The sequence below is a fragment of the Harpegnathos saltator genome, unplaced genomic scaffold (assembly GCF_003227715.2).
Source record: "Harpegnathos saltator strain DR-91 unplaced genomic scaffold, Hsal_v8.6 scaffold237, whole genome shotgun sequence".
Classification (NCBI taxonomy): domain Eukaryota; kingdom Metazoa; phylum Arthropoda; class Insecta; order Hymenoptera; family Formicidae; genus Harpegnathos; species Harpegnathos saltator.
In genome coordinates, this window is record NW_020230025.1 from 99,585 (window position 1) to 126,159 (window position 26,575).

General features: G+C 36.7%; 3 protein-coding genes across 9 annotated transcripts; 1 reads left to right on the forward strand and 2 right to left on the reverse strand.

Annotated features, from left to right (window-relative positions):
• The first annotated feature begins 451 nt into the window (after positions 1 to 451).
• On the forward strand, positions 452 to 5,230 carry Mcm3 (minichromosome maintenance 3). Its single transcript, XM_011143653.3, has 11 exons — positions 452 to 520; positions 681 to 793; positions 902 to 1,110; positions 1,333 to 1,463; positions 1,544 to 1,782; positions 1,908 to 2,150; positions 2,489 to 2,852; positions 2,968 to 3,272; positions 3,406 to 3,556; positions 3,773 to 4,254; positions 4,587 to 5,230. The coding sequence occupies exons 1-11, from the start codon at positions 452 to 454 to the stop codon at positions 4,783 to 4,785; spliced, it is 2,505 nt and encodes an 834-aa protein (XP_011141955.2). The 3' UTR covers positions 4,786 to 5,230.
• na (sodium leak channel non-selective protein na) lies at positions 4,836 to 16,901 on the reverse strand. Of its 4 annotated transcripts, XM_019842139.2 has the most exons (30): positions 16,478 to 16,901; positions 16,017 to 16,192; positions 15,806 to 15,939; positions 15,509 to 15,694; positions 15,136 to 15,359; positions 14,744 to 15,018; positions 14,065 to 14,312; positions 13,430 to 13,819; positions 13,040 to 13,231; positions 12,822 to 12,959; positions 12,537 to 12,743; positions 12,280 to 12,476; positions 12,082 to 12,204; positions 11,734 to 11,907; positions 11,465 to 11,644; positions 11,104 to 11,356; positions 10,767 to 10,934; positions 10,425 to 10,633; positions 10,154 to 10,274; positions 9,853 to 9,986; positions 9,593 to 9,758; positions 9,229 to 9,423; positions 8,885 to 9,102; positions 8,420 to 8,643; positions 7,939 to 8,075; positions 7,706 to 7,842; positions 7,328 to 7,478; positions 7,138 to 7,263; positions 6,706 to 6,880; positions 4,836 to 6,605 (listed from the first exon to the last, which is right to left on the reverse strand). In XM_019842139.2, the coding sequence occupies exons 3-30, from the start codon at positions 15,908 to 15,910 to the stop codon at positions 6,427 to 6,429; spliced, it is 5,232 nt and encodes a 1,743-aa protein (XP_019697698.1). In that variant the 5' UTR covers positions 15,911 to 15,939; positions 16,017 to 16,192; positions 16,478 to 16,901; the 3' UTR covers positions 4,836 to 6,426. The 4 variants fall into 4 exon arrangements, with proteins under 4 accessions (XP_019697698.1, XP_025154532.1, XP_011141956.1 ...); XM_025298747.1 differs by lacking the exon at positions 16,017 to 16,192; XM_011143654.3 differs by lacking the exons at positions 15,136 to 15,359; positions 15,509 to 15,694; positions 15,806 to 15,939; positions 16,017 to 16,192; positions 16,478 to 16,901 and having other exon boundaries at positions 14,749 to 14,921.
• A 231-nt stretch (positions 16,902 to 17,132) lies between these two features.
• Positions 17,133 to 26,270, reverse strand: LOC105184713 (multidrug resistance-associated protein 5). Of its 4 annotated transcripts, XM_019842152.2 has the most exons (25): positions 26,079 to 26,270; positions 25,594 to 25,723; positions 25,345 to 25,494; positions 24,887 to 25,045; positions 24,666 to 24,813; positions 24,241 to 24,474; positions 23,953 to 24,126; positions 23,740 to 23,887; positions 23,386 to 23,534; positions 23,009 to 23,119; positions 22,300 to 22,410; positions 21,665 to 21,810; positions 21,110 to 21,565; positions 20,895 to 21,021; positions 20,571 to 20,716; positions 20,363 to 20,481; positions 20,025 to 20,212; positions 19,558 to 19,834; positions 19,312 to 19,465; positions 19,103 to 19,231; positions 18,650 to 18,926; positions 18,345 to 18,510; positions 18,087 to 18,270; positions 17,825 to 18,017; positions 17,133 to 17,592 (listed from the first exon to the last, which is right to left on the reverse strand). In XM_019842152.2, exons 2-25 carry the CDS (start codon positions 25,665 to 25,667, stop codon positions 17,338 to 17,340), a joined length of 4,275 nt encoding a protein of 1,424 aa, XP_019697711.1. In that variant the 5' UTR covers positions 25,668 to 25,723; positions 26,079 to 26,270; the 3' UTR covers positions 17,133 to 17,337. The 4 variants fall into 4 exon arrangements, with proteins under 4 accessions (XP_019697711.1, XP_019697712.1, XP_025154543.1 ...); XM_019842153.2 differs by lacking the exon at positions 23,009 to 23,119; XM_025298758.1 differs by lacking the exon at positions 22,300 to 22,410.
• Between the last annotated feature and the right edge of the window lie 305 nt (positions 26,271 to 26,575).

The window sequence follows — 26,575 nt, forward strand, 5'->3', positions numbered from 1 at the left end:
AGATAGACTATTAGTGCGACTTCTGACTGGTTGCTACATTTCTGCTTTCTGCATTTCTATTGGTTTCTATCAGAGAAAAATCTGGGGCTATATTCCATACTTGCATATCGACAGTTGTCGATGTCGTTAGCGACATTGCGCAGGTTTTTCATATAACAAAAAAGCTGCGCAATACTGCTAACGACGCCGACAACTATCGGTACGCGAGTACGGAATACAGCCTCTGGTTTCCATCAAGATGTGAATCTGCCTTTATGTCAACCTGCACACGTTAGTTCTTACTAGTTCTTACTAGTGTCTTTTTAAATCAGAGTATGGTCCACATGCAATATTCCCGCGTAAATGATATCGGTGCGACGGTATATCGTTTTCGAAACATTTGATGATTTGTTGTATTGTATGTTAAGTGTCGTGTAATAAATATATACTAATTATTACAAACAACGTTAAAATGGACACAGAAATTGATCAAAATCTAGAACAAATTACGCGTGAATATGTAGACTTCTTAGATGATATGGTAGATGTTTTAAATGTCAATATTTGTTGTCAACGACGTTTATTTAATTTTATAATATATATGTTATAATTATATTAAAGAATATTATGTTTGTAATATGCACTAATGCATGCATATTGGGTATTTTTTGAAGATTTTCATATTTTTTGATGCTTTGCAGGAGGATCAAGGGATATATGCTACAATGGTTAAGAATATGATTCAAGAAAATAAGTACAGATTAGTAATAAATATCAATGATTTAAGAAGGAAAAATCCTGCACGCACAATTGGGTATAATATGTTCATTTAGTTTTCCTCAATTTATAAAATTACAGAAAATAATGTTTAAACATTTGGAAATATATATATATATAATGATAATTATGAATTATGTTACAGTTTGTTGAATAATTCCTTTGAGGAGCAACTGGCATTTCAAAATGCCTTGAAACAGTATATCTCAAGTGTGGATATGGATTATATCAAAAACAATAAAGATTTTTTTGTAGCTTTTGAAGGAAGCTTTGGAAATAAACATGTCACTCCAAGAACACTTACCTCTCGCTTTCTGGGTAATCTGGTATGTGTAGAAGGTATTGTCACAAAATGTAAGTATTAAAAAAGAAAAAACAGTTAATTGTTTTAATTATAGAACTTATACCCCTATCTGCATATACAATATTTATTGTATTCTATTTAAAGTATGAATTTATAAAATAAGTATATATAAGTGTAATTCTAAGAATTTACATTTATATTCAATTTATTTGATCTTAAAAACTCAAAAAAAATTTGAAGGAATCACAAATTTATAAGCATGTCCATTATAGGCTCATTGGTACGACCAAAAGTTGTGAGAAGTGTTCATTACTGTGAAGCAACGAAAACTGTTCTTGAGAGAGCTTATTCGGATTTAACTTCCTTGGATGCTTTTCCTCATTCTGCTATATATCCAACCACTGTAATTATTCAAGCAAATTGAACAAAGTATAAAAGAGCATTTATTTCTCTGTATGAAGGTTCACACTTTCTGCATTATAGGATGAAGATGGCAATGCATTAGAAACAGAATTTGGCTTATCAACTTATAAAGATCATCAGACACTTACTATACAGGAAATGCCAGAAAAAGCTCCAGCTGGACAGCTACCACGAAGCGTGGATATAATTTGTGATAACGATTTAGTAGACTTGTGCAAACCTGGAGATCGAGTACAAGTTGTTGGAAATTATCGGTGTCTTCCAGGGAAGCAAGGTGGATACACAACTGGAGCTTTCAGGTATTGCATAGACCAAGATTAGAGACTACTTCTTCCAATCAACCAAGTCACAGATGACTTTAGAGTTTATTGAAGGAAGAAGTGTTTTCTTCTGTAAGACCGCCCTAATGATTATCTCAATACAGGACTGTTCTGATTGCTAACAATATAATGCAACTGAGCAAGGAAGCTAACCTTGCGATCTCTCACGATGATGTAGCTATGTGCAAAAAATTGGCGAAAAACAACCCCTGCAAGAACATATTTGAACTGCTTGCTAAGTCTCTTGCACCATCCATACATGGCCATGACTATATAAAGAAAGCTATTCTGTGCCTCCTCTTAGGTGGACTAGAGAAGATTTTGCCAAACGGTACGAGGTTGAGAGGGTAAGAACATTTTACAAAATCTTCAGTGATTATATATTATAAGAAACGGTCGGAAATTAAATTAATGTTTACGTAATTAATTACAAAATAAATTATGCATCATTCTTATTTTTTAGATCTTAAAAATCCGATTCATATTAAGCTGCTCGTTATTTTATATTAACAATTAAAAAATGAATAAAGTAAATTATTCAAAAACAAATTACTAAAACTCAGTCTGTAACTAAGTAGAGATGTCTGGTCCTCTTTGTTGAAAGAAAGTTGAAAGAAAGTACTTCGTACTTTCTGTACGCGTAATATTCATCAACGATAGTTCTGGGATATAATTATTATTACAGAGATATAAATGTGCTGCTCATCGGAGATCCATCAGTGGCTAAGTCGCAATTACTGCGTTACGTGTTGTGTACAGCTCCACGAGCAATTTCGACGACCGGAAGAGGATCCTCGGGCGTGGGTCTCACCGCGGCAGTCACGGTCGACCAAGAGACCGGTGAACGCAGACTGGAAGCAGGCGCGATGGTCATCGCAGACAGGGGTGTTATTTGTATTGATGAGTTTGACAAAATGTCAGATATCGATAGAACAGCGATACACGAAGTAATGGAGCAAGGCAGAATTACCATCGCCAAAGCGGGTATTCATGCCAGTTTGAACGCGCGCTGTTCGGTATTAGCAGCTGCGAATCCCGTATATGGAAGAGTAAGTTCGAAATTTCGCCTATATAAGTTCAGGCTATTTAAAAATGATTCCTTTCTGACTTTCTGATGTGTTAATGAAAATTTTCTCATTAATATCATTTTAATATGATTTTCAGTACGACCAATACAAAACTCCCATGGAGAATATCGGGCTGCAGGATTCTCTGCTATCACGTTTCGATCTTCTTTTCGTAATGTTAGACGTGATCGATTCGGATCAAGATCACATAATCAGCGACCACGTCGTCAGGATGCATCGATACAGAAGTCCTTTGGAGCAGGATGGCGAAGCCTTGAGCTTGGGCTCGAAGTTAGACATGTTGACGACGAAAAATCCGGATGACGTAGTCACTGAAGAGACGCAATCGCAAGTTTATCAGAAGTATGATCCACTTCTGCACGGAGCAACGCGTTCCAAAAAGTATGTTATAATTAATTTCACTATATTATTTAGTATTTCTAATCTAGTACAATTTTATTTCAAGAAATTTTGATTAATAACAATCATGTCAAAATTTTATATAGCAACAGATCCATTTCTGTTTTCTTTCCAGTGATCAGATCCTCAGCATAAATTTCATGAGAAAATACATTCATATCGCCCGGTGTATGAAGCCCAAGCTCACAGAAGAAGCGAGCGCTGTTATCGCGGAGGAATATTCGAAACTTCGTTCAGAAGATGTAGTAGAGTCCGATGTTGCAAGGGTAGGTTATACTCGTTTTTATATGGTAAATATTCAAGAAAAATCACTACAAAATATAAACAGTATATGTAAAGAATATGGCATTTATATCTACTGTATTAATATTTTGCTCATCTTTTAACCAGAAAATCTTGGTTCACACTTTGTTCGAAGATCTGTTATTTATCGTATCGTATGTTCGACTTTATTATTCATCTTTTAACTTCATAAATTTCAGACTCAACCAGTAACAGCAAGAACTCTAGAGACACTGATTCGATTGGCGACCGCGCATGCAAAAGCTCGGTTATCCAAAAACGTAGAGAGCGAAGACGCGCGAGCTGCGATCGAGCTGGTGCAGTTCGCATACTTCAAACGCGTATTAGAAAAGGACAGGAAAAAGCGAAGACGTCGCGACAGCGACATATCGGAGGACGAGAATGAGATCAACGAAGGAAGACGGACGAAGCGTACCAAGAAGACTCAAGACTCGGGCGAGGTTGATCCGTACGAATATGAAAGCGACGACGACACGCACATTGATGAAACCACGAGGAGAATGACCAGAGCACGTTCGCAGAAAACTACACCCTCGTCGCAGAGTGCTACCACCGAGAGCGCCGCCGCCGAGAGCGCCGCCGCCGAGAGTGCCGCCGCCGAGAGTGCGGAAACATCCATCCCGGAGACGCCAACTGCAACACCAACGATCTCGCAAGAGAGGTAATTTCAGTCGAGGAGAAGAATTAAGAATTAAGTCGATTCTTAACGTTCTGTCTTAACGTTCCTATTTATGTATAGAATGAGTTATGCGTTTAAAATTTTATAGACCAGTAACAAAAACAAATTAGATCGATAAGATTTCATTTATACCTTCGTAATCCTTAAGTCGTTTCTCAGAGATAAAATACTAAGCAGAATTTTTCAATGAAATCAGATAGAAACGACTGAAAGAATAAAAGACATTGAACACAGTTTTTCTTTCAAAATTATTCTAATATTTTTTTATGTCTTTCATCGGTTACTCGATCGCTAAACTATAATTTCACTTTCAGACTTAACGTCTTCAAGTCGTCGCTTCACACTTTGTTCCAAGAGCGTAGGACTCAGACGATACCTCTGACTGAAGTTACCATGTATCTGAACACAACGCGTTCACTGAATTTCACATCCGATGAGATCACCGCCGCCATCGAAACCATGACGAACGACAATCAGATTATGGCCGCGGAAGGCAATGTCTTCCTGATATAAGAAGCCTGTCTAATTATAAAAATATTCTTTATATTCTAAAATAATAAGAATCACAGGTGCCATTAATTTATTCATTGAGAGTAGATAACATAGTAACGGCACAATTACGGTCAATTTTTACATATATCAATTATATTGTTACAATTTGGGAAAATATTTTTATACGTATTCGCATTTATATATACCAGTGATTAAGAAATAATAAGTGCAACTTTTTACGAATAATCATGACTAATAACATTTATTTGCCCTATATTCGATATAAGACAACACATTGGCACATAAACTAGCAACAATCATCAACATTCAATACAGTGATGTAAACGTAATACAGTTCACAAGGCTAAGCCCTCCCCATTGCGAAATATATACAACACGTCGATCCATCGTGCGTGTGCGTACTATTTGCACTAACATCGATCGCGTTTCGCTAAAGGCTCGTCTTAACAACATATATTCACGGCGTATCTTCATGTTATCACAATGTCCTATTACAAAAGTTTGAGAGCGTATAAATACTCCACTCGATTCCCATTAACTTCATACGAATGATTCACACGCTATTCGCGTTTGAATCGCATGCGCAATCTCATTTGAAAAATCAGCCTCAGCTAATTAACCCCAAATTAAAACGCTACCCATCTCTTCGGGTCATTTTAGAAAATCATTTGCTAGCGATCACTCGCTAAATCATAGTATTGACCGATGTTGCTACTTCATCGACTGCGCAGCTGTCTTATTCAATACACAGCGATGACGACACCTATAACAGCACTTATAACAGAGATAATGTAACATTAACGATCATGCGCTAAAATCTTACAACTGTCAATATCAAATCAATTGCGTGTATATAAGTCTACAGTACAGGCCATCCGAACGTATTCCTATAGAAGAGAAGGATGAGCGCTTGATAACGTCATCGACAGAGTATCAGGACTCTCTTCACGGCGAAAAATATCAACAAGTCGCATCCAAGTGCCAAGTGCATTTACAAAATTGCAGTTAACGATATCGCCAATTTTATATTGGTCTGCTTGAAAATTTATATCGTGTTGGATGTAAAAAATTCTTTCACGGATAACTCGTGATGTTTAACACGAATGAGACACGAGTGTGATGAATGAGTGGCACTGTGATGCATGATTCTTCATCAACGGGGCGACGTTAAATAATCAAATGGATACTCGGGGATGTAAACACATTTGCCCGGGCGAATGCACTATTTGACGGCAGTAATATCTGATATTTGATACGAAATGCCGCGAGTGTGTGTATGTTTCAATGATTATAATAATTCTTTCGCGATAGATTAATTTTTCTAACACGTCAAGTTTCACATAAAACGTATAACAGGAGCTTTTTTGGATCTTCGCTTTGTGTATACTGCTTTTTGATAACATATTAATATATTAGCAATTGTCAGTAGTGAAAACGACGAAGTCTGACACGTTAAAATTGGACGTTCGTTAAGAATGAACAATTACAAATTATAGGCACATACTATATTCCTTCCTTCTATTCTTTTTTCTCTCCCTGCTGAATACAAGGATTCTTAGGCTGAATATCGTTTCGTACGATTCATACGAACGAGATTACAATAGCGCAGTCTGACAATTTCTTATCAGTGACTCGGAAGTTCTAGAGTTCGTCTTCGCTGGATTCGCTGCTATAAGCTAATTGTTCCTTCCACCATTCTCGCACTTCCAACATGACGCTAGAGACTTTAGGAGCAGACACTTTGCTGTTCGACGCCTCCCTCTGTTGCCTACTTTGCTCCGTGTTTTCCGTCAGGTGTGGCAAATTATTTTTCACCATCGCTAGAAAAAATCGGGAAGAAACAACATCGAGATTGTAGAAACTGTGTTAACGTAAAAAAAAAAAAAAAAAAAAGCGAGCCACGTGATCACTCAGTCTTACCTGGTGGTCTGCTGTTCCTCTTCTTCGCTACGGCGATTTTATCCTTTTCAGACCGAACGGATGCAGGATCCGATAAAGTCGGGGCCAGATACTTCCTCCCCGATGCACTTCCTATGCTGTCCGATCGTGGAAGCACCACTGGTTTTTTTACTCTGTGCTTCGGCACCTCGACATCCTGCTGATGAAAGATTAACGTTTTTTAGAATCGCGGAAAATGTGTGAATGTCTCATGTGCATCGCGAAAATTTCGTATTTTTATTATAAATATAATAAAAATTCAATTTTCATTATCAGAAGTATTGAGAACTTTTTCTCGAAATCGTTAATTTTATTTTGTAGAATTAAAATATCATTTAACTCAACATAAAAATTAACTGTTAATTTTTTGTAACGAATGATAGATTGTGTTGTAGCAAAGAAGGCAAAACGTGCTTTAGTTTCAGTCTCCTCTTCGCGATCAACGCTAACTTCTTTGCCCTTTTCTTCAATATGATCCTGAGGCGGCGCAATCGCGTTGTTTGTAGCGCGAAGCCCAGCGATGAGACTGTTCTGCTGTTTCTGCAAAAGTAACAAGATTGTTATTTTCTCCACGTAACTTCAAAGTACATACCTTCATCCTTACCGCTCTTATTTTTTTCAAGCAGCCTTGTAGCCACGTTCTGATAGTTTGCTTGGCCACCTCCTCCTCAATTATGTACTCGAACTCTTCTCGCGCTAATAATTCCTCCAATTGGAGCGCTTTCCTTATGTCCACCGAACGGTACGACAACATGCTAAAATAAATTCCTCGGTTCAGTCAAGTTTTGCAGCTCGAGTATTATAAAACATTTTTTATAATTACGTTCACAAGTTGTTGAGAAATTTATTAATTTAAAGATGCAGAAGCATCCTAGAACAAAGAACTTGAAGAACCTTGCAAGATGAAGAACTTAAGAATTCGAAAGGACTTTAGGATCTCACTTGAGAGTCGTAGGTAAAGTGTCTATCTCATGGAACTTACTTAATAACATCGTGGAAAGTAACGTCTTCACCGTTATGCAGTCGTTCGAGCTCATAGCACATGTACTTGAAGAGTAGGCGATCCTTTTGTGGGTCGGTTTCTAATCGGCCCTTCAACAGCCGCAAAATGTATTTCACCTGAAATAAATTGACGTTATTGATGATTTTTTACATATTATCATGTCGCTTTACTAATATGAATATTTGATATTCTAACTTAAAGTAAGATCATACCTTCTTCACTGGTATAACACCTTTCTGATGGTCATCGACAACATTCCACGTGTTTTGAAAGTTCCTGATGTCGGCGTACGACAATAATGCGTCCTCTTCGTTTGAATAGAATAGAGAGAAGTTCTCCATAATGATAGCTGTTCGCAAGAGAAACGTTTTAACTTCGAATTTGAGAATCCAACACGCTAATTATATTATTATGAAAGTTTTATGAGAAAAGAATTGACAAGAATTCTTATTAATGACGAAAGAGATAAAAAGAATATTTCTCAAATAGCACAAATGTCTAAAATACATTTTAGAGACACTCAAAAGACATTTGAAGCAAATAGAATCCCTTACAAATGTTTCTAAGATTGCTTTCAGACACTTACGCTATAGGTCGCTATTGATCAAAAATCGTCGCGAATAAACAAAGAACATTAGATAATGCGCAGCAAAAATAGTTATCATTTCAATAATCAACAATGTCTATACATACCCACTAGGAGATTCAAAACGATGTAAGTGATGATAACATAAAATGTACAAAAGTAAATGAGAGAAGCGTGGAAATTGCCACAGTCCGTTTCCCAATAATTGTCCGCCGGCGTGCAATTAGGTGGCTGTATCATGCAATCGTGCATGATCTTGTTCCAGTCCTCTCCCGTCACTATGCGGAAGAGCATCGCCACACCGGTGACCGGTGACTCGAAATTAGCACGCCTACATTATGATTAGAGATTATATATATTTTTTTGAGTGGATTGGGATACATTTTTGAGCTGCGCGCAATAATATGGTTTAAATTTTTACAGTTCTTGTAATTTAGAAATTAATACTATAAAAAAATTAAAAGATAAAATTCAAATTTGTCTCTTTAGTGTCATTGAACAAACTAATTGATCGATCCATTGAGAACATTTAATTTTGTATATTTTTTATAGATTCTCTAACGTTCTCTCACCTTCCTATACCTTCTCCGTATTTGACGGTGCCGAAAATAATAGTGCCGGCTAAAGCGTAAAAGAACACGAGCAAGAACATGCCGAATATGATGAAGAAGCTCTTGCAAACGGACACTCCGACTGTGAGCATCAGCATCTTGAGTGTGGTGTGCTTGCCGGTAATGGTGAAGAACCTGAGTATTACAACCATAAATCCGATCACGTAGGACAGATCGTTCTGAAAAGCAACGGTTGCAAATCGTCATGAACTAAGTGTCATGGATTCTAGGCGATTCTAGGAGATGGGAAAGGAAAAGAATAAACAGAGGAAGCACGATGACTTCTCGACGACGCCAGAACGTACCTTCATCGTGCAGTGTATGACGATCCAAATAACGCCCACGACTGTCACGAGCAAATCATATCTATTTCTTCTAGACTGCCAATAGCCACGTGGTGTGAAAGCAATGTTTTTCATGATTACCTCCACGAGGAAGACCAGGGTCAGGATCATGGACAAGGTGGCCAGCGGTTCCGTGTGCGATTCCTCGATCCTCCACTTCGGGCCGAGCGAGACAGAAGAGAGATAAAACGGAAAAAATCGCAAATTAAATACTGCCAAACGCTTTCCACTTACTTTTATTACAGTCTAATAGTAATCGGCAAGGGACAAATGATTCAAGGTAAAAGCTCCTCGCTAGATCTGAGGATTACTTTGTTTAACTCACAGAAACACACAGCAGAGCGCTATTTATGATAACCATGACGGCGATGAATCGTTTGAAGTAGATGTTCTGCGTAATATCGTAGATGAAAGCCCGGAATTTTTTACCGTCTGGTCTCGGTGGCAAGTGCAGCGGCTGAGCGATCTTCAAACGCTTTTTCAAGTCGCACCTGCGATCCGACAAAATTCATATTTTATATGAACGATCTACAGAAAACGAGATCGCCATATATGAATCGATGAGAGAGAAATATAAGACCTCACCATCGTCTCTGATCGACCGTCAACAGAGCAGTGCCCTTGTTCTCGGAGTAATTTGCAATCACAACGCCCACGAATAGGGTCAAGCCGATCATACAACCCAGGAAAATATAAATATGTATGTAAATCGCGTGAACCTAAAAAGAAAATTATAGTAGGACGTCGGAGAAAAGAAGCATACAGCACAGAAAAGAATAATATATATCATATGAATGTATATTATGTGAAAAATATTCTTGAGCTATGAAAAGTTTTTGATTTAGTTTTGATGATCCAATCAAAATTCAAAAAGTTTATAACTTACGGGACCAAGAGCTTTGATAAGAACATCTCGCACATCGAGCCAGCCTTTGAAGGAAAGCACTTCAAACAGAGCCATCATCGCGTCGCCAATATTATCGAAATTAAATCTTTTAGGATTAGCCCTGAAACATGTCTTATATACAATGTTATAAAATGAGAAAGTATGAGAGAAATCATTATCTTTCTCTCATTAAAAATATTTATAGCAAAATATAATCGATATGAAACAAGAGAGAAACACGTAAAATTAATTAACCGATCGAAACGCTCACCAAACGCGCGGTACCAATATGGACGGATAACTCTCGTCTTTCCCGGGGCGCAGCTTCATCTTTGTCACAAACACTCTCCTCATGAATACACCGACGCAGTCCTCGCGTTTCAAAATCGTCGGATCGTTGCATCTGGCTAATCGGCCACCGTACAACTGCACGCCGTAACTCGCGAACACAAACATCAACAGGATCAGTAATGTCGATACCTAGTTTAAACGTACGTTATTCATTATTTCACGATGAAATCATATTCCTAAATTAATTTTTTCATTTTATTACTTTCAGGACGTCAAGTATAAACGCGAGTAGTTAAGGATCCAAGCGAAAAATGGTATCTACCAGCAAGATCTCTTTGAACCCTCTGCAAAGCTCGTAAACGACTTTCCTCATATGCGGCACAAGTGTGAAGATCCTCAATGGTCGGACGCATCGCAATATCATCAGCAACTGTGCGCCGGAATTCGGCGGCACACTCTTCGGCATCCAGCACAAGAACACGAGACTCACCTACAGCGACATGATACGACCAATATATGATGATACGATACACAAAGTAACTTTGATAAATCGTAGTGTGTCTCAATATGTATAACGATAATTATATATATATATATATATCACATACATATATAATTATTGTAGGAGATAATTAAAATATTGAGCAAATTATACGTACAATGTAAATAAAGACATCCAGCACTGAAGCAACATCCTTAATATAAGCTTTGGGTGTGAAGAACAAACCGTCCGCCAAGATCTTGAGCGCCAATTCAATGCTCATGAAGATGACAAAGCCATATTCCGCGATCTGCAAGGCCGGTACTTCCATCACGCGATATCGTGGCGTCTCGAACATCATTGAGATGCACGACAACGTCGTGGCACATATCATCACCCAGTCGAGGTAAGTTACTAAACCGAGGAAATTGCTAAAAAAGAAAGAAAAATATAAAGTCCGTCTATTTGTAATCTCTCCTTGTTTCGCTTGGCATCATCCAAGCAAAAACATGCAAACGTCGTAATTTCATAATACTAACTGCAGACTCTTGTATTGCACTTTCCTCTCCTTGCCTGTCAGGGGATCCTTCAGTCTCGCATCATATCTCGCGTAAACGAGCAGTTGGCAAATCTTGCGGAATTTACTCTCACGCGGCACGACGAACAATGGTGTATCGAAGAATGGATGGTTCTCCCGCAAATCGTCTTCACGTTGATTTCTGGTAGCAGTCGAAACAGAGACATCAACTCGCAAAGGTTTTTCAGAAAGTCTCAGAAAAGGTAGTTTTGTATGTGCAGTCTCAACTACCTTCGCATTTCCGCCTGTTGCCTCTTAGCCTGCAGCAGCTTGATGTCCAAATCGTGCGGCCTGCTGCGCGAGGAACTGACTCTGTTTATCCCACCTATATCGCCATTCTCCATAAGATGCTCATAAGTTTGCTTGAGTTTGATCGATCCACTTCGGACACTTCTTCTGATTGATCTGTTTTCATCCACCAGCAATTAAGAAAACGTGAAACGCGCAAGTGTAAAAGCATGAAATGATTGATATCGTTATAAGAAAGAAAAACAAATCAGCGAAAATATCTCTAGAGAGATGAATCGCGAATTGCGCCGATGTATTTCAACTTTTCGCAGCCTCGATCCTCATTCTTACTTCTTCTGGTCGATGCGAAGCTGCTTGGCACTGCTGACGGTGCCTTGCGGTTTCAGCAGTGCTTTTCCCGGCACAGGAATCATAGCGGAATCTCCCAACAGGAGCCTCTGATTGTTGGAATCACTGTAAGTAAAGAAACAATTGAAGCACTAAATTTTAAATACATCGGATGTTTCCGTAACAAAATGTTTCACTTACTTTATAATATAGATGACAGCCGCTTTCTTCAAATTCGTCACAACGCTTCTCACTTTCGGCGGATTATTCAAGATCTTCACTGGCCGCTGCTTCCTGTACAACATTTTCGAATCGAAGGTTTCGTTAGTTCTCTTAGTGCCTTCGTTCTCCTCGTCCTCCACTTCAAGTACGAATTGTCGCATAAAACTCTCGCGCACCTTAGAAAAAATAAATTAAATATTACTTTAATCTGAGTATGTCTCCTTTGGAATATTTACCTTCGGTAAGTTGAAGTCTGACGGCACTTTGTGAAGACATGTCATCTGCGGACTGTCCGGGAACTTCTCGAAAATCCTCAGTCTGAATGGTAAGCTCTCTTTTATCTCAGCGCTCTGTTCACGGAACTTTAGTTGCTTCAGCTTCTTAATATCTTCGTCCAGTTCGAGATTATCCAAGATCACGGCGACGAAAAGACTCAATACAATCTGTGAAGAGATAAGGAATTGTGCCAAGAGTCAACGACATATGCTTGTTGCATACGGAGAAAGTTATATAAATATTACCAAGGTAACGAAAAGATGGTATAAGATAAAGTACACCGCGACGAAAGGCGCCATCGTCTCGTGAGTTCTAACCATAGTCTCGTCCATCACGTCCACCCAGGCTTCTTGCGTGAGAATTTGGAACATCGACATGAACGCCTGGGGAATTTGTGCTTTAAAGCTCTGCCCCAAGGTAGTCATGTGGTTCAACGATTTGTCAAAGCATCTCAACGACTCACCTCAGGGAAGGTTTCAAACTTAGTGAAGTCGCAGAGGAAGCAGAAGAGCTGCATAGAAATGCTAGATGATATCACCAGTAAGCACATGGTAAAAATGATGAGACTTCCGAGCTTCTTTCCTGGACCGAAAATCTTGTAGACAAAGTCCTCCAACATCGGCGATGCCTTGATAAGTCGAACCACCCGGAGAACCTTTTCACACGGATATAAATGATAAAATAAAGATCGGTTTATCGCATATATATTGGATATTTTGAAAAAATATGAAAAATTAACAAACTTTCAAAATTGCAAACTCAAGAAAGCGAAACGCAGTTAGCAAATCTAAGGAAGCATAAAACAGCTGTGAGGAAAATACAGAACGAGACGAGGTCAAATAAAGGTAGAAACCTGAAAGTAAGTGAATCCAGAGAGATAGCAGAACGGAAGAATGTGTATAGTCGTGCCAACGGCAAGCAGCAGCTCGAACTTGTGAATCGAATGCTTAAAGTAACTCCGGAAGCCCAGGCACCATATCTTGAACAGAGTCTCTAGATCAAGGAGTATCGTAAAGGCGATCTCGGCGTAGTAATAGTTGTCATAATACGTGTGCCTCGGTTGCTCGTCGTGCTTGAATGTCATCGTAGCAGTGGTGATGCCGTTCGCCAGAATCGCGCACATCACCACCATGCGGAATTGTGGTGATCTGAGGATAGCGTGACAGAACGGCGAGGCTAGACCGCCGTGTTTGTTCTCGTCTAACGTCACTAGCTTCCAACCGTTATCATCTCCGGTTAATATCTGCAATCAAGGAGTTATCAATGAACCAACGAGTCATGTATAAAATATACATGCAAATATATTTAAATTCTTCAGTAATATGTGAATTAAAGTCACATAATTGTTTAAATCAATTTTATACAGTGATATTCACATCTTTTCATTGAGCTTGTTTGTTTGTGTTTTAGAAACAATTAACAAATAAGAACAACTCTTTTTTGAAGATTATAAAGAGAAAGAAAGAAGAGAATAATATGAAGACTGACCTGCGAAGCTGAACTGTTGCTGATTTGACCTCTGACGCCCCACATTTGCTGGAATTGCACCCGGATTTCATTGAAGGTCTCCGTGATGACGGCGATGAAGACGTTCTTCACCAACCAGGCCAAGAAGAATATCATCGTGCTGAAGTAGAGGACCGCACGCCACGCTGGCAGACTATCTATCGCTCGATACATGATGAAGACCCAGCCCTCTTGAGAGGCTGCTTGATAGACGGTGAATATGCTGGTAGCTGAGCAATCCAAATTTAACGTCAAAGTCGCACGTATCATTTGCGTTACTGTTGCAATGATGGCAGTTCAATTTTCAGCATTAAGTCTGCCAAGTATCTTGCATTTAGGAGACTAGTTTCAACAGCACCATGAGAAATGTCATGATTAACAAATGTATCTATCCATAAATTATTAGCAGAAGAATATTCTTGTGATTTGCAACCTCGATTTTTAATATATAAATATATAGAATAGATATGAAATATAGGATGCAGAATGTAGGATGTAAGATATGTAAAATATGATTCATAAACTCAATAACTCCCAACAAATTGGTAATTTTTGGATAATAATCGCGAGAGAATTACGCTTAAACAGCTACTATCAAGAAAAGAAAAAAAAAATTAGGACATACAAGGACAACAGGTGTAATATTAATATTAACTACTACCAAACTCGTCAAATCCATTGAAGCCTATAATATACTTGGTTAACTCCAGCTTCATGCAGATCATTCCTTCGGGACATTGGTATCCAGATCCTGGGTCAGTGGAGCAGAATGTGTCGGGAATAGCTAGACTGTTGATCGTGATGTAATGCGGATCAGTTGTGTTCAGCACACAATGGTTCTTCAGCTCGCCAAAAAATTGCACACCCAGAAAGCCATAAAGAGACATGAAGAAGAGGAAGAAGAGCGTCACATTGTAAATCTGTTGGCTCGAGCGTCTAAATAAATCGAACGACTGGCAATTAATAACTACACAGCTGGAGACGGGTTAAAATTAACAATGAAATTAATTTCAATTAAAATAGCGACTGCCGATTCAAATGTAATTTCCTTACTTAAAAATCTGATTAATTCTATTCTTGGGCATCGAGAATTTGAGGAAGACCCGTAGGAAGCGTATCATGATCAGTGGTCGTGGTGATCGCATGATTGAAGCATAACTGAATTTAACAAGGAAACCCAACATCTCGAACATCTGCAGAATCACAGACAGCCAGAGGAAGATCACCATACTCGCGTCGAATTGGCACCAATGATCCTTCAAGTAAGACTTATCCCTCTGCAATATCATTAGCAATTCCATTTTGATTCCAGTTAAATGACATAAATTGCACAATGATTGAAGGTCAACTATTTCGAATTAATCCTTAAAGTTAAGTATTCCTCACTTCAACTTATGTATTCTCAATGAAAAAGATGACCTTTTACCTTTAGTATTCCACGTATATACATCTTGGCGATCATCTCGGCGGTGAACAGAAACGTGACTAATAAATCGCAAATGAAAGTAACATATTGCAGAGCTGGTACTTTCTCGAACGTCTTCGGAGTGTTCAAGCAAACGGATGCCAGCGAGACCAGAGCGCAGAACCGCATCAACCTTCTCACCCACAGCTGAAATCATTTTTCGCAATATGAATTTCACAAATCGATCGGACATGACGTAGAATTGCGTTAATCTTAAAATTTGCGATTTTCACCAAGTCGATCTCTGCTTTCACTCACCTTGTTGACCCATTCTATGTCAGCGCTCTCATTGAGGGACTCTTCCGGGCCATAGTCGGCCAGAACGGGTTCCCCTTTGAGGCTCTGCTTCCTCCCCAACATCATAATAGGGATTATGTTCGCAATCTTGAGGCCTATAAATAGCAAACTTATTAATTACGATGAACACTCTAGAAAACAAACATGTACATTTTTCGAGAGGTATATTGACCTGTTTTTTCTGGGATTGCCGAATTATATAACTGTATTTAATGAAAAGTTATTACCAGGAATTAATGGATCAACTTAATTTGCTAAGTTCTTCCATCTGTTTCTACTGATCGTCCATTCATACGAATAATGCACGCATACATGCATGCGTTATTCGTTTACATTACATTTTAGAACCTCAAAAGAATATAACAATAATCTATTAAAATATGTAATTTATTGATATTTATGGAAGCATGATATTTATATATAATTATACATTTTATCATACAAATAAAGAATAGTTCATTTTTCTTAAACGATTTATATATACTCAAAGGAATGAAACCGTAAATATTGAAAATAACGCAAAGTAATTATTAATATTAAAATTCAATAAAACTTAAATATCTAATTTGTTCACAAATAAATTTTCACATTAACAAGTCAGATATATTGTTCATTAATTATCGGAAGATTTACCTTTCTCTGGACTTTTTAGGAAATGATAGATACTGCCTTTACGGCATTTTTTATAGACTACATTTCGGAATATAAAGCAACGATCAAGCTCAACGTGCAATAAACATTTCAGAGGTAATAACAAGCTGACGGTGTCGCGACGAACATTTTTCGGCCGTGTCGCCAGCTGTCCAGCAACGACCGAAAGTTGAAGCAGCGAGCATGAGCAGTATGCACGTTTTGCCTCACGAGAAAATCAATATTTCAATATTTCCAAGCGCGCGTAAATTTCCCAGAATCGAAATTGATATGGTTAATTTCTTCGTTTGCAATTATATTTTGTGACTATTCATTCTTTCAATTCATTCTTTTTTAACATTAAACAGCGTTTGTCTCTATACTATTGATAATACTAATCGATGCAAATATTAATGCATAATTTCCAGCATTTTATTATATATTATTTAAAATCTGCAATTTATTTTTAAACTAATAAGTATTAAATTAACAAACCTAGCTTATAAGAAATTCAATATATATATATATATATAAATGATATTATAACGAACTGATTGCACTAACAAAGTTAAGGGAAGATGGATATTAGACGGATATTGTTTTCTTTTATATTTACGAGACGCAAGTTGGATAATGGAACGTTGAGAAAATTCGGTAAGAAAGTTAATTAAGTTATTATTTGTTTCTATGTCTTTTTGTCATGATATACTATGTATGTTAATGTTTCTTTTATAAAACGATACTGTGCATTCCTTTTTCTCTTCATTTACTCGTATAACTCGAGATCAATGTAATATTAGTCTAATTGCCTGTGCGACTAATCATACATCATAATCGCGAGTCAGATCTCAACAGAGATTATTTCATGCAATTTTATCCACGGCGGCCATCAGCTTTGAGAACTCGGAATCCGGTCGGGAGAGAAGAACGGTCGGCGCGTCGAATTCGATAACCTTGCCGTCACTCATAACGAGAATGCGATCAGACGCCACGACCGTTTGCAGCCGATGAGCAATCGTAAGTATAGTACAATCCGCGAACTCGTACTGCAGAGTATTTTGCACCGTCGCTTCAGTCTCGGGATCAACCGCCGCCGTAGCCTCGTCAAGTAATAATATCTGAAAAAAAAATAATATTCCGATCGCTATTTGTTTCTAACTTAGCGTTTTGAAGAGATAGATATCAAATTAGATATTGAAAATTAAGTACAGTGGGTTGAAAATTGGAAACTTGATCGATCGGCATAAAGTGAGCCAATATCAAAGTTTATTAATTAATTCATTAAATTCTAATCTCTGATCTATAATCCTCGATCTTTAATATCTAATCTGACACGGACTTTATGTTTACCTTGGCACTATGCAGCAAAGCCCTTGATAGACAGAGAAGTTGTCTCTCACCAACACTCAAATTATTTCCGCCAAATGCAACAGAGGCATCGAGTTTTCCCGGCATAAGAGACACCTTATCTTTCATTTGAGTCTTCTCGAGGGCGTTCCAAATGTCCGAATCGGCGTGTTGTTGAAAAGGATCCAGGTTGGATCTGATGAACGAAGACAATACGTCTGTATTGATGGAAGAAACGAATTGGAAATTAAATGAAATATTTTACTTTATAGTTCCGCTGAATAAAATTGGATCTTGCGGGATGATCGACAATTTACTTCTCAATACGTCCAATTCCAATTTCGAAATATCGATACCGTCAATTTTGATGCCACCTTCGCAAATTTCGACTAGACGGAACAGAGCTACGACCAAAGAGCTTTTGCCGGATCCGGTACGACCCACGATACCTAAATCAATCAATTTTTAATTATCCTCGAGCGAAATAACACAAAAATACGGCAAATTATTATCTTTTCGTTACCTATTTTTTCTCCAGCTTTAACGCTAAAGCAAACATCGACCAACACGAGCGGCAGTTCTTCTCTATATCTCATCCGAACCGACTTGAATTCTATTTTTCCACGTGAAGGCCAATTGTCCGCCGGCTTGACATCGACTGTCTTACTCGCACCTTCTCTTTGTAAGGTCTAAGTAAAAACAAAACACAATTAATAAAGATTACAGTAAAAATATCTGTCGTACACATAATAGCATTACTCTCACACAATGTATAATTATTTACTCCAATCGTGAACGTTACGTGTTACACGGAAATAAGTGACTCACTTTAAGGTAATAGCTAATCCTTTCCACGCTTATAAAGCGCATTTCCGTCTCGGACATCAGTCTGACGGTGTATTGAAAAACACCGGTCATCTGTGTCGAATATGCCATGGCCAAACCGGCAAAAGCTGGCGATAGTTCATTTTTAAGCGAGATTACAAGTAACGCGGTTATAAGGGACGAGGCGATTACCAAGCTATCCAGTCTTACCGCGGACCATCTCATTGCGGCTTGGCACAGATATTGACACAAATTATTCGTGTTGTATAGCTCCTCAAATCTGCCGATCAAGAAACAACTCAATTGTCATATTTTCTCTTGCCGTTATCTCGTAATTATACGATTATATCTTTATCTTTTCCATTATTATTTAACTGATTATATATAACTATTGAAACTAGCAAATATTTCACTCATTAAAATTATTAACAATTTATAATTTATTAGAATAATTACTTGTGCACGAAACTTTTTTCCTTTTGGAACGCATGAATTGTGCTCAAACCTTGAATCGTCGTGGTAACGAAACTTAAAACGGGAGATCTCGAAACATTCTCCATTCTTTTCAGGTCCCTCATGCCTATCCTATAAACACACGACATGAAACCGAAGTTCTCTATTATCTGAGATAAATTATGTAGTATATATATATCAATATAACTTACCTAAATAATTTACTAACAAAAAAGAACAGTGCACCGAATATAAGTAACGGTAGAAAGAACCAGGGTAATATGCCGCAAATAAAAAATATAGCAAAACTACAAGTAAAAATGTTTTGCACCATGTTCTCTATTGATATAGGTAAATAATTATCAACTGTAAAAAAAATATTAGTTGAATCAGACGATACGTAGATTGATTCGTATTCATTCATTATACATGCGTTTAGGATCTCTGAGAGTACTCGCCTTCGTCTATATCTCGACTGAACACATTTTGGATTCTACCACTTGGGGTAGTCTCGAACAATTTTAACGGGGAACCGATCAACTTGCGAACAAACGTGTTATGCAATGTAGTTGCGGCTTTTATCGTTGCGAACATAATCACGAAGCCACGAATGAAACTCGTCAATAGTATGCCACCAATGCACATAGCATATATGTTCTGATAATACGAGAAGTCTGGATTGTCGTTTATGTTCTCCGAATATATAGTCATGTTGCTTCCAGATATAGTTACGTTCTGGAAAATGTTATGCGAAATGTGAGTTTAAAATCACTGTTAATAATATAAAGTTTTTGGAATAACATTCTACGTAAGATAGACATTTAATAAAGAATAATAAAAAATAATGATGATAATAACAATAATATTATTAATAGAAAATACGTGTGTATATTTTAGATGTTAAATGTAATGTGTATTTACTTACACCGCCGCCAGCTTTAATCCACACAGCGAGCCACCAAGTGCTGAATGCTGAACTACCCACGTTCAAGAAAAACGTTAAGAATACGAGGATTGCGACGAGGTAACCACCTGTGACTTGTATATACATGTGATAAGTGTACGACTTGACAGCACCTGTTTCAGCTTTCTCTTCTACTGTTAAAGCTTTGCCTAAAGCAGAGAATAAATAAATAAATAAATTACTAAAATAAATTAGAAAGATAATTACTAAAATATATAAAATTATTTAACGTAAACGCACGTGATATCGGAGTCTAAATTTGAAGTTGCATGTTATACAATTATATTCACTACTCTCACCTTTGTATAATTTGTCTTTCGCGTAATTTTCTTTGCTTTCAAACTCTGTCCCGGTATTTTGAGAGTCTGAATTGTCATTAGTGAGGATACTTCTCTGTAACGTCTCTGTAGGTTTTCTGCTGTAAAGATTTAAATAATATATTGAATGTATTGAATTATACAGAACTCCTTTCTGACAAGTCCGATATATAATATATATCAAACGCACGCTAATAAATTTTCTTCCGCTGCAATAATCCCGCTTTTCACCATTGAAGCATATTCCCTGTCGAGTCGCATAAGTTCTTCATGAGTTCCATGTTCGACAATCTTGCCTTCGCTCATCATATAGATTTCATCGCAACGTTTTAAGAACTGCAACAAATATTGGATATAACTATCGCATATTCGCACATGTAAATGATTCTCCTCCGACTACTTTATAATAATTAATTCATACGAGATAAGGACAAGGTATAAAAATAATCCTTATAACTAAGATTGTATTATAAACGATGCTTGAGGAAAAAATATCTTGGTATTAAACACGTACTTGAATGTTATGTGTCACGAAGAGAACAGATTTGTTTCTAAGAGCTTCGATAATCAACTTCTCAAAGATGTATGAACCAACGTAGGCATCGACTGCACTCAAAGGATCATCAAGGAAGTAAATATCCCTGGAACGAAAAATATAATTGGATCTATCATTTTATAAAAATCATTTGCAACGTAAATATGGGAAAGCAAATAAAGAGATGTTTGCACCGATTGGCGTAGTACGCTCGTGCGAGCGCGACCCTCTGCCTCTGTCCTCCGGACAAGTTGACTCCTCTCTCACCGATCTCGGTCTCGTCTCCTCCCGGTAGCATGTTCACGTCGTCCTTTAAATTGCAAATTGTAATCGTGTAATAGTAGCGCTTGGCGTCCAACTCTTCGCCGAACAAAATATTCTCCTTGAAAGTTCCATTCATGATCCACGCCTGCTGACTGACGTACGCGCAGGAACCCTCCCTCAAAATGTGGCCCTTTGTCATTCTCAATTGTCCCAAGGCGGCCAAAAGAAGGCTGGATTTCCCGCTGCCTACGTGGCCACAGATACCGACTAACTTCCCCTTAGGTGCACCGAAATGTATGTCATTGAGAACCTCGATGTATTTGGTTTCCTGCATAAGTTGCGTAAGGCTTTCCACTTTTGTCGAATTGTTCGTGTCGAGCGTCTTTCTGCAAGCAAATTGAAAAGTCAATTCAATCAGCTTAGTGTGTAGGAAAGATTAAATTTACAAAGATCGATTTAAACTTATAAATCCAACAGATATTTACTTTTTTTTACTATCATGATCAACTGATTTGTCCATCTGAAGTTTTACTCTGTCGCAGACAAAAGTACCATTAGCGATAGCCACCGCTTGTGATCTCACAATCGGTTTCGACGCCTGACAATTGCCCTCGTCCAATAGCAATACGCTCTGTACAGATATCGTTCTGTTAGTCAAATTATTTATTCGGTATATCGTTGAAAGAGATGTAAAGCAATCGAGCGAATTAGTAGTGCAATGATATGAAAGATATAAATTTAAAAAAGAAAGGAATATACAGTATTTACAATCAGCTATCACGAATATATGAGATATGAGTTAATTTCTAGAGTCAGAAATATAGAAATGACAGTCTCAGGCATCCCCATGTTATTTTGTAAGATTGTAAATATATATTAACACGTCACACGAAATCGTTACGTGATCAAGCTACGTGACAAGTACAAGCAAAGCAAGACATCTAATTAAATGTGGCTTTGTAATGTGAATACACATTCGTCGGTAAAGTCAGAGCTAATTGTTATTTGAATAATGGAAAGTGTTAAGAGAGAAACGTTATGATACAGCACGAAATGTACGGAATTCAGTTACAACGTAATCAAAGGACATTCCCACTAAATATACACAAAGAATAAACACCTTTATTCTCCCAAAAGTTATCTTTGCTGCAGTGATATTAACTAAGGCCACTTGCAAAAACATGAAAGAAGTACGAATTTGAGCATTGAGCACCGATACGAAGGGAAAGACCTGAAAAGTAATGCAGTGCAGCATTAAAACAACCATGTTAGTACAATACAATTATGTCTGTACTTAATGGTAGACAAGCGTGGGAACGTCGTGCGCCCCAATTCGACATTATTTAAAATTCGCAATTCGTGTATCCAGTATACTAGAGGAATCACTAATAGCAGCTGTTCGATTGTAACACAGTGCTTTTTTGTGCACAAAGCATGCAATGTTCACCCATTGTGTCTGTATTCTCCTACGCTACCTTGAAAGCTCTTTGTCTTTTACATTAAAACATTTATCTCATTTATGTATTATTATGAAAGCAGTACTCATACTATTTCTTTCTTCATGCTGCTTATATCTATTTTCTTTTATATAGATTATCTCATTAATTTGGTGTAACATATGTTATTAAAAGCTGCACAATCTTGTGACAATTGTTAATTGTATTTTCTTTTTGTAAGATTTATATAAAAGAGAAAAATTTCGAAAAGAATTCAGTCAAGAGACTGAATTTATTAAACACGAGTACTGGTTTTTTAATACACGGATAACTGATTTAATACACGGATAGCCTTAAGCTATGCATTAAATTAATCGAACGACACTGGGAGACCTTAAATCTTCTAAGAGATAGAACAGCGGTGATAAAATATCGCATGGTATCCCTAAGTGACGTGAGCGCCAGCCTAAGCAAATTTCCAAATAATGTGGTCATTGGAAAAGCCTGTAACGTATAATCCATTAAATGTAATATTATTCGCAAAAATCAATTCGCATAAATCTAATTAACTTGTAACTAAAGTTACAGATATCCATGAAAATCGAACAAGTACCAATCTATTTCCACCTCAGGATCCAACACCTTAAAAATTGCTTACCTACTGAATGTTATCCAATTTCTCCTGATATACATAAAATCAAGATGTTTATAAAAATATTATACATGTCTAAAATTGGCAACTATGCTGAAGGATAGATTAGATTTCATACCTGTGCAGCGGTTAACCCATTGCCTGAAGCAACATATGCTAAAAATGTGATGATTGCGGATATCACAGGTATCGCTGGCGTTAGAGAAATGCTAAGACTTTGGAAATATGCAATCTTATGAAGCCAATGCTCTTCTTTCTTGCGTATAGCTGCAAAGAAAAACATTTCTAGATGTAAAGAATTATTTTAAATTTGAACATGTTTCTTTAATCAGAAATATATCAGAATTGCAACAGTTCAATGAATTAAATGCAATATGGACAAAGTTTCTTAATATAATCTTAATCTGTTATATTAAATTAAAGGGAGAAAATTAAATTATTTTACTTTACTACAAATTATAATTATTCTCACCGAAAAGTTTTTGACTAAAATATTTTTCCCAGGCATACATCTTAATCAACTTTATGCACTCCAGAATCTCACTCATAAGACGTACCCGAGAATCTGTGATACCTATTGATTTCTCGCGAAAGTAACCAGTCGCGCGTGAAATCAAAAACTGTAAATGAGAATGTTATGTTAGATAAAATATGTACGTTATACGCACAATAGCAAATCTCTCACCTGACATGGGTAAAACGAAAGAAAAGCTATCATTCCTAGTAAAGAAATAGGATTAAACATCCAGAGTACATAAATTACACCGCAACTTATGACTATTGGTCCACTAATAATCATCGGCCCATAAATGATTACGTCAAACAGTCTTTGACTGTCATTACAAAACAAATTAATTATCTGAAAATAAAAGTTAATAAAATGTGAGTTATAAAAGTTAAGAGATAGATCGAGGGTATCAAGAAAGCAACTTGCAGATGTTCAAATTCTTAAGAAACAAAATTTGAGTCTTACTTCTCCTGTACTTTTATTTCCAAGATTGTTCAGTTTGATGATTTTCTTATACAACAGAGTCGTGCAAGCTGACTTTAATCGTAATCCAGTCTTATAGTTCATGTTCCATGTCCAAGTAAAAAAGAACGCACGCAAGGAATCGCACAGTGCTAGTAATACAACCCATTTAATGCCATCCCAAAAGTTCTCCTCTGGAGACTCCATGTGTTCCAATATCTTTCTCATTAATATCGTCTAAAAAGAAAATTGCACACAATTATTTACAACACACATTGTATTTACAATATATAATATTGTAAATACAATGTATGTATGTATGTGATGTATAATAAAAAATATATAATTATATTATATTAATGATATAATATATGTATAATAATGTTAGTACTTAATGTAATTTACTGCAAATAAAAGGATAATCTTACAGGACTTATGAACCCAAAAATAAGGGATAAAGTTAGCAGAATGCATGATATATAAACTCTTGTGCGTACAAATCTCCATGCTACCATGCTAAACGATGCTGCACTGGGGCCATTTTTACTTAGTTCTTGTTGCCACAATACATCTAGCCTAAAAAAGTTGCTCTTTTTTATATAGTATGTTACAATATTCAAAGAGATGTGATAACACTTTAAATTTGTACCTTAGTGTATTGTACTCGCAGGTATCATACACTGAAATATTTGGCAAGTCTTTAATTGTCAGTCCTTTCTTGTAAGCTTTCCATAAATAACGTGTCATCCATGTTATATACACGTAAGAAAATAATCCAGCTTTATCTGAAGGTGCTTCTTCTTTCGTGCTATAAAACAATTATACTTTTATTACCAAGGTGCTATGATAGAGGATGTTTTATTATTTATGAGATCTACCAAATTTATGGAATAATTATAGTCTTGTTGTGACTGCTTTATAACTATTACTTCATAATAATGTATATTGTATAATTTATTCCTATTTGTGTTTTCTTAGTAAAATTATTACATGTGAGATGATTTGCTGATAACAAAACATCCTGTATTTAACTGCTGTTCTAAATAATTATTATAAACTTTCCACATACACATATAAATAATTATAATATTTAATTGTGATACATACTGGGTCTGGAATCGTAATGGTATTAAATTGCCCAAAGCATTATTATATTTCTTCATCCCAGATTTCGGAATATATTCTCTAGCTTGTCTTGTTGTACTACAACCTGCTTTTGGTATTAAAGACTGTACTTGTCTGTCAAGTTCTGAAGATCTAAGAGAAGAATGGAAAAATAATATTATCATATTTCTCAGAGTTCATTCAATTATTTTCCTTTTTTCTTAAGAACAAGAGATAATTAATTTCTCATACTTCTCCTTATGAATATTCTGTGTATTATTTTCAGTCAACTTGTCATTACTGTTTTCTCCAGCTGTTTGTTCCATCTTCGCAAGATATTTTTTTAATATGTTCACTTTAATAAAAGTGCTACTTGAAGAATCTAAAAAGTGATATTTTGCATAACAATTGAATGAAGAGATTGAAAAGTACAGAAACAAATGTCTAAATATAAATAGTAACATGTCTAAACACAATTGTTTTAGTGTATTAATAGAACAAAGAGAAAAATTACATACATCGAAAAATTACAAAAGTTAAAGCTAAGAAACTTTCATCCATAAAGACACCGGTCACAAAAATTTTTTCACTTAAACTATAACATCTACGATATAATCGAAGGTAACATTTTAATCTTTACAAAACTTTTAAACTTTTATCAATGAACTCAATCGTTTAAGTAAAACATTCGCTATATTAATTCGCTTATTCTTATTAGATTGTGTCTTTTTACTCACCTTGCCGGTTGTGAACAACCTATTTGTCGTGTGACAAGAATTAATCTACGAGAGTTACATCGGCACACTGATAAGAGAGTTTAATCTTCAGGCATTATTAATGAGGCACGAGGTGTATGGATGTATCGTATTTTTTTAAATTTCCGCCTTTCTCGCGCGATTGGTGGGGAAATATACGGCCCATACCCATATACTTAGCGCACCTTTTTCGTCTAATTGGGGACGTAGATAAGCATCGACAAACATAACCACGAATGAACAGTTCGATACCTGTTGATAATAGCAGTTGATAATAGCACATTTAACAATGACGTTAGCCAGGAATGATAACGGCAGCTCTCTCAAATTCTGGTATAACGTTGCAGTATAACTGCGAAAGTGATTCTTACATCTTTTCACAGTGCGAGAAAAATGTGATGTGTACACACACGCATACATTTTTTTGTTTATTGTATCAGAAATTGGACTTACCGAAATCTATAGGAGTTCCGATGCTC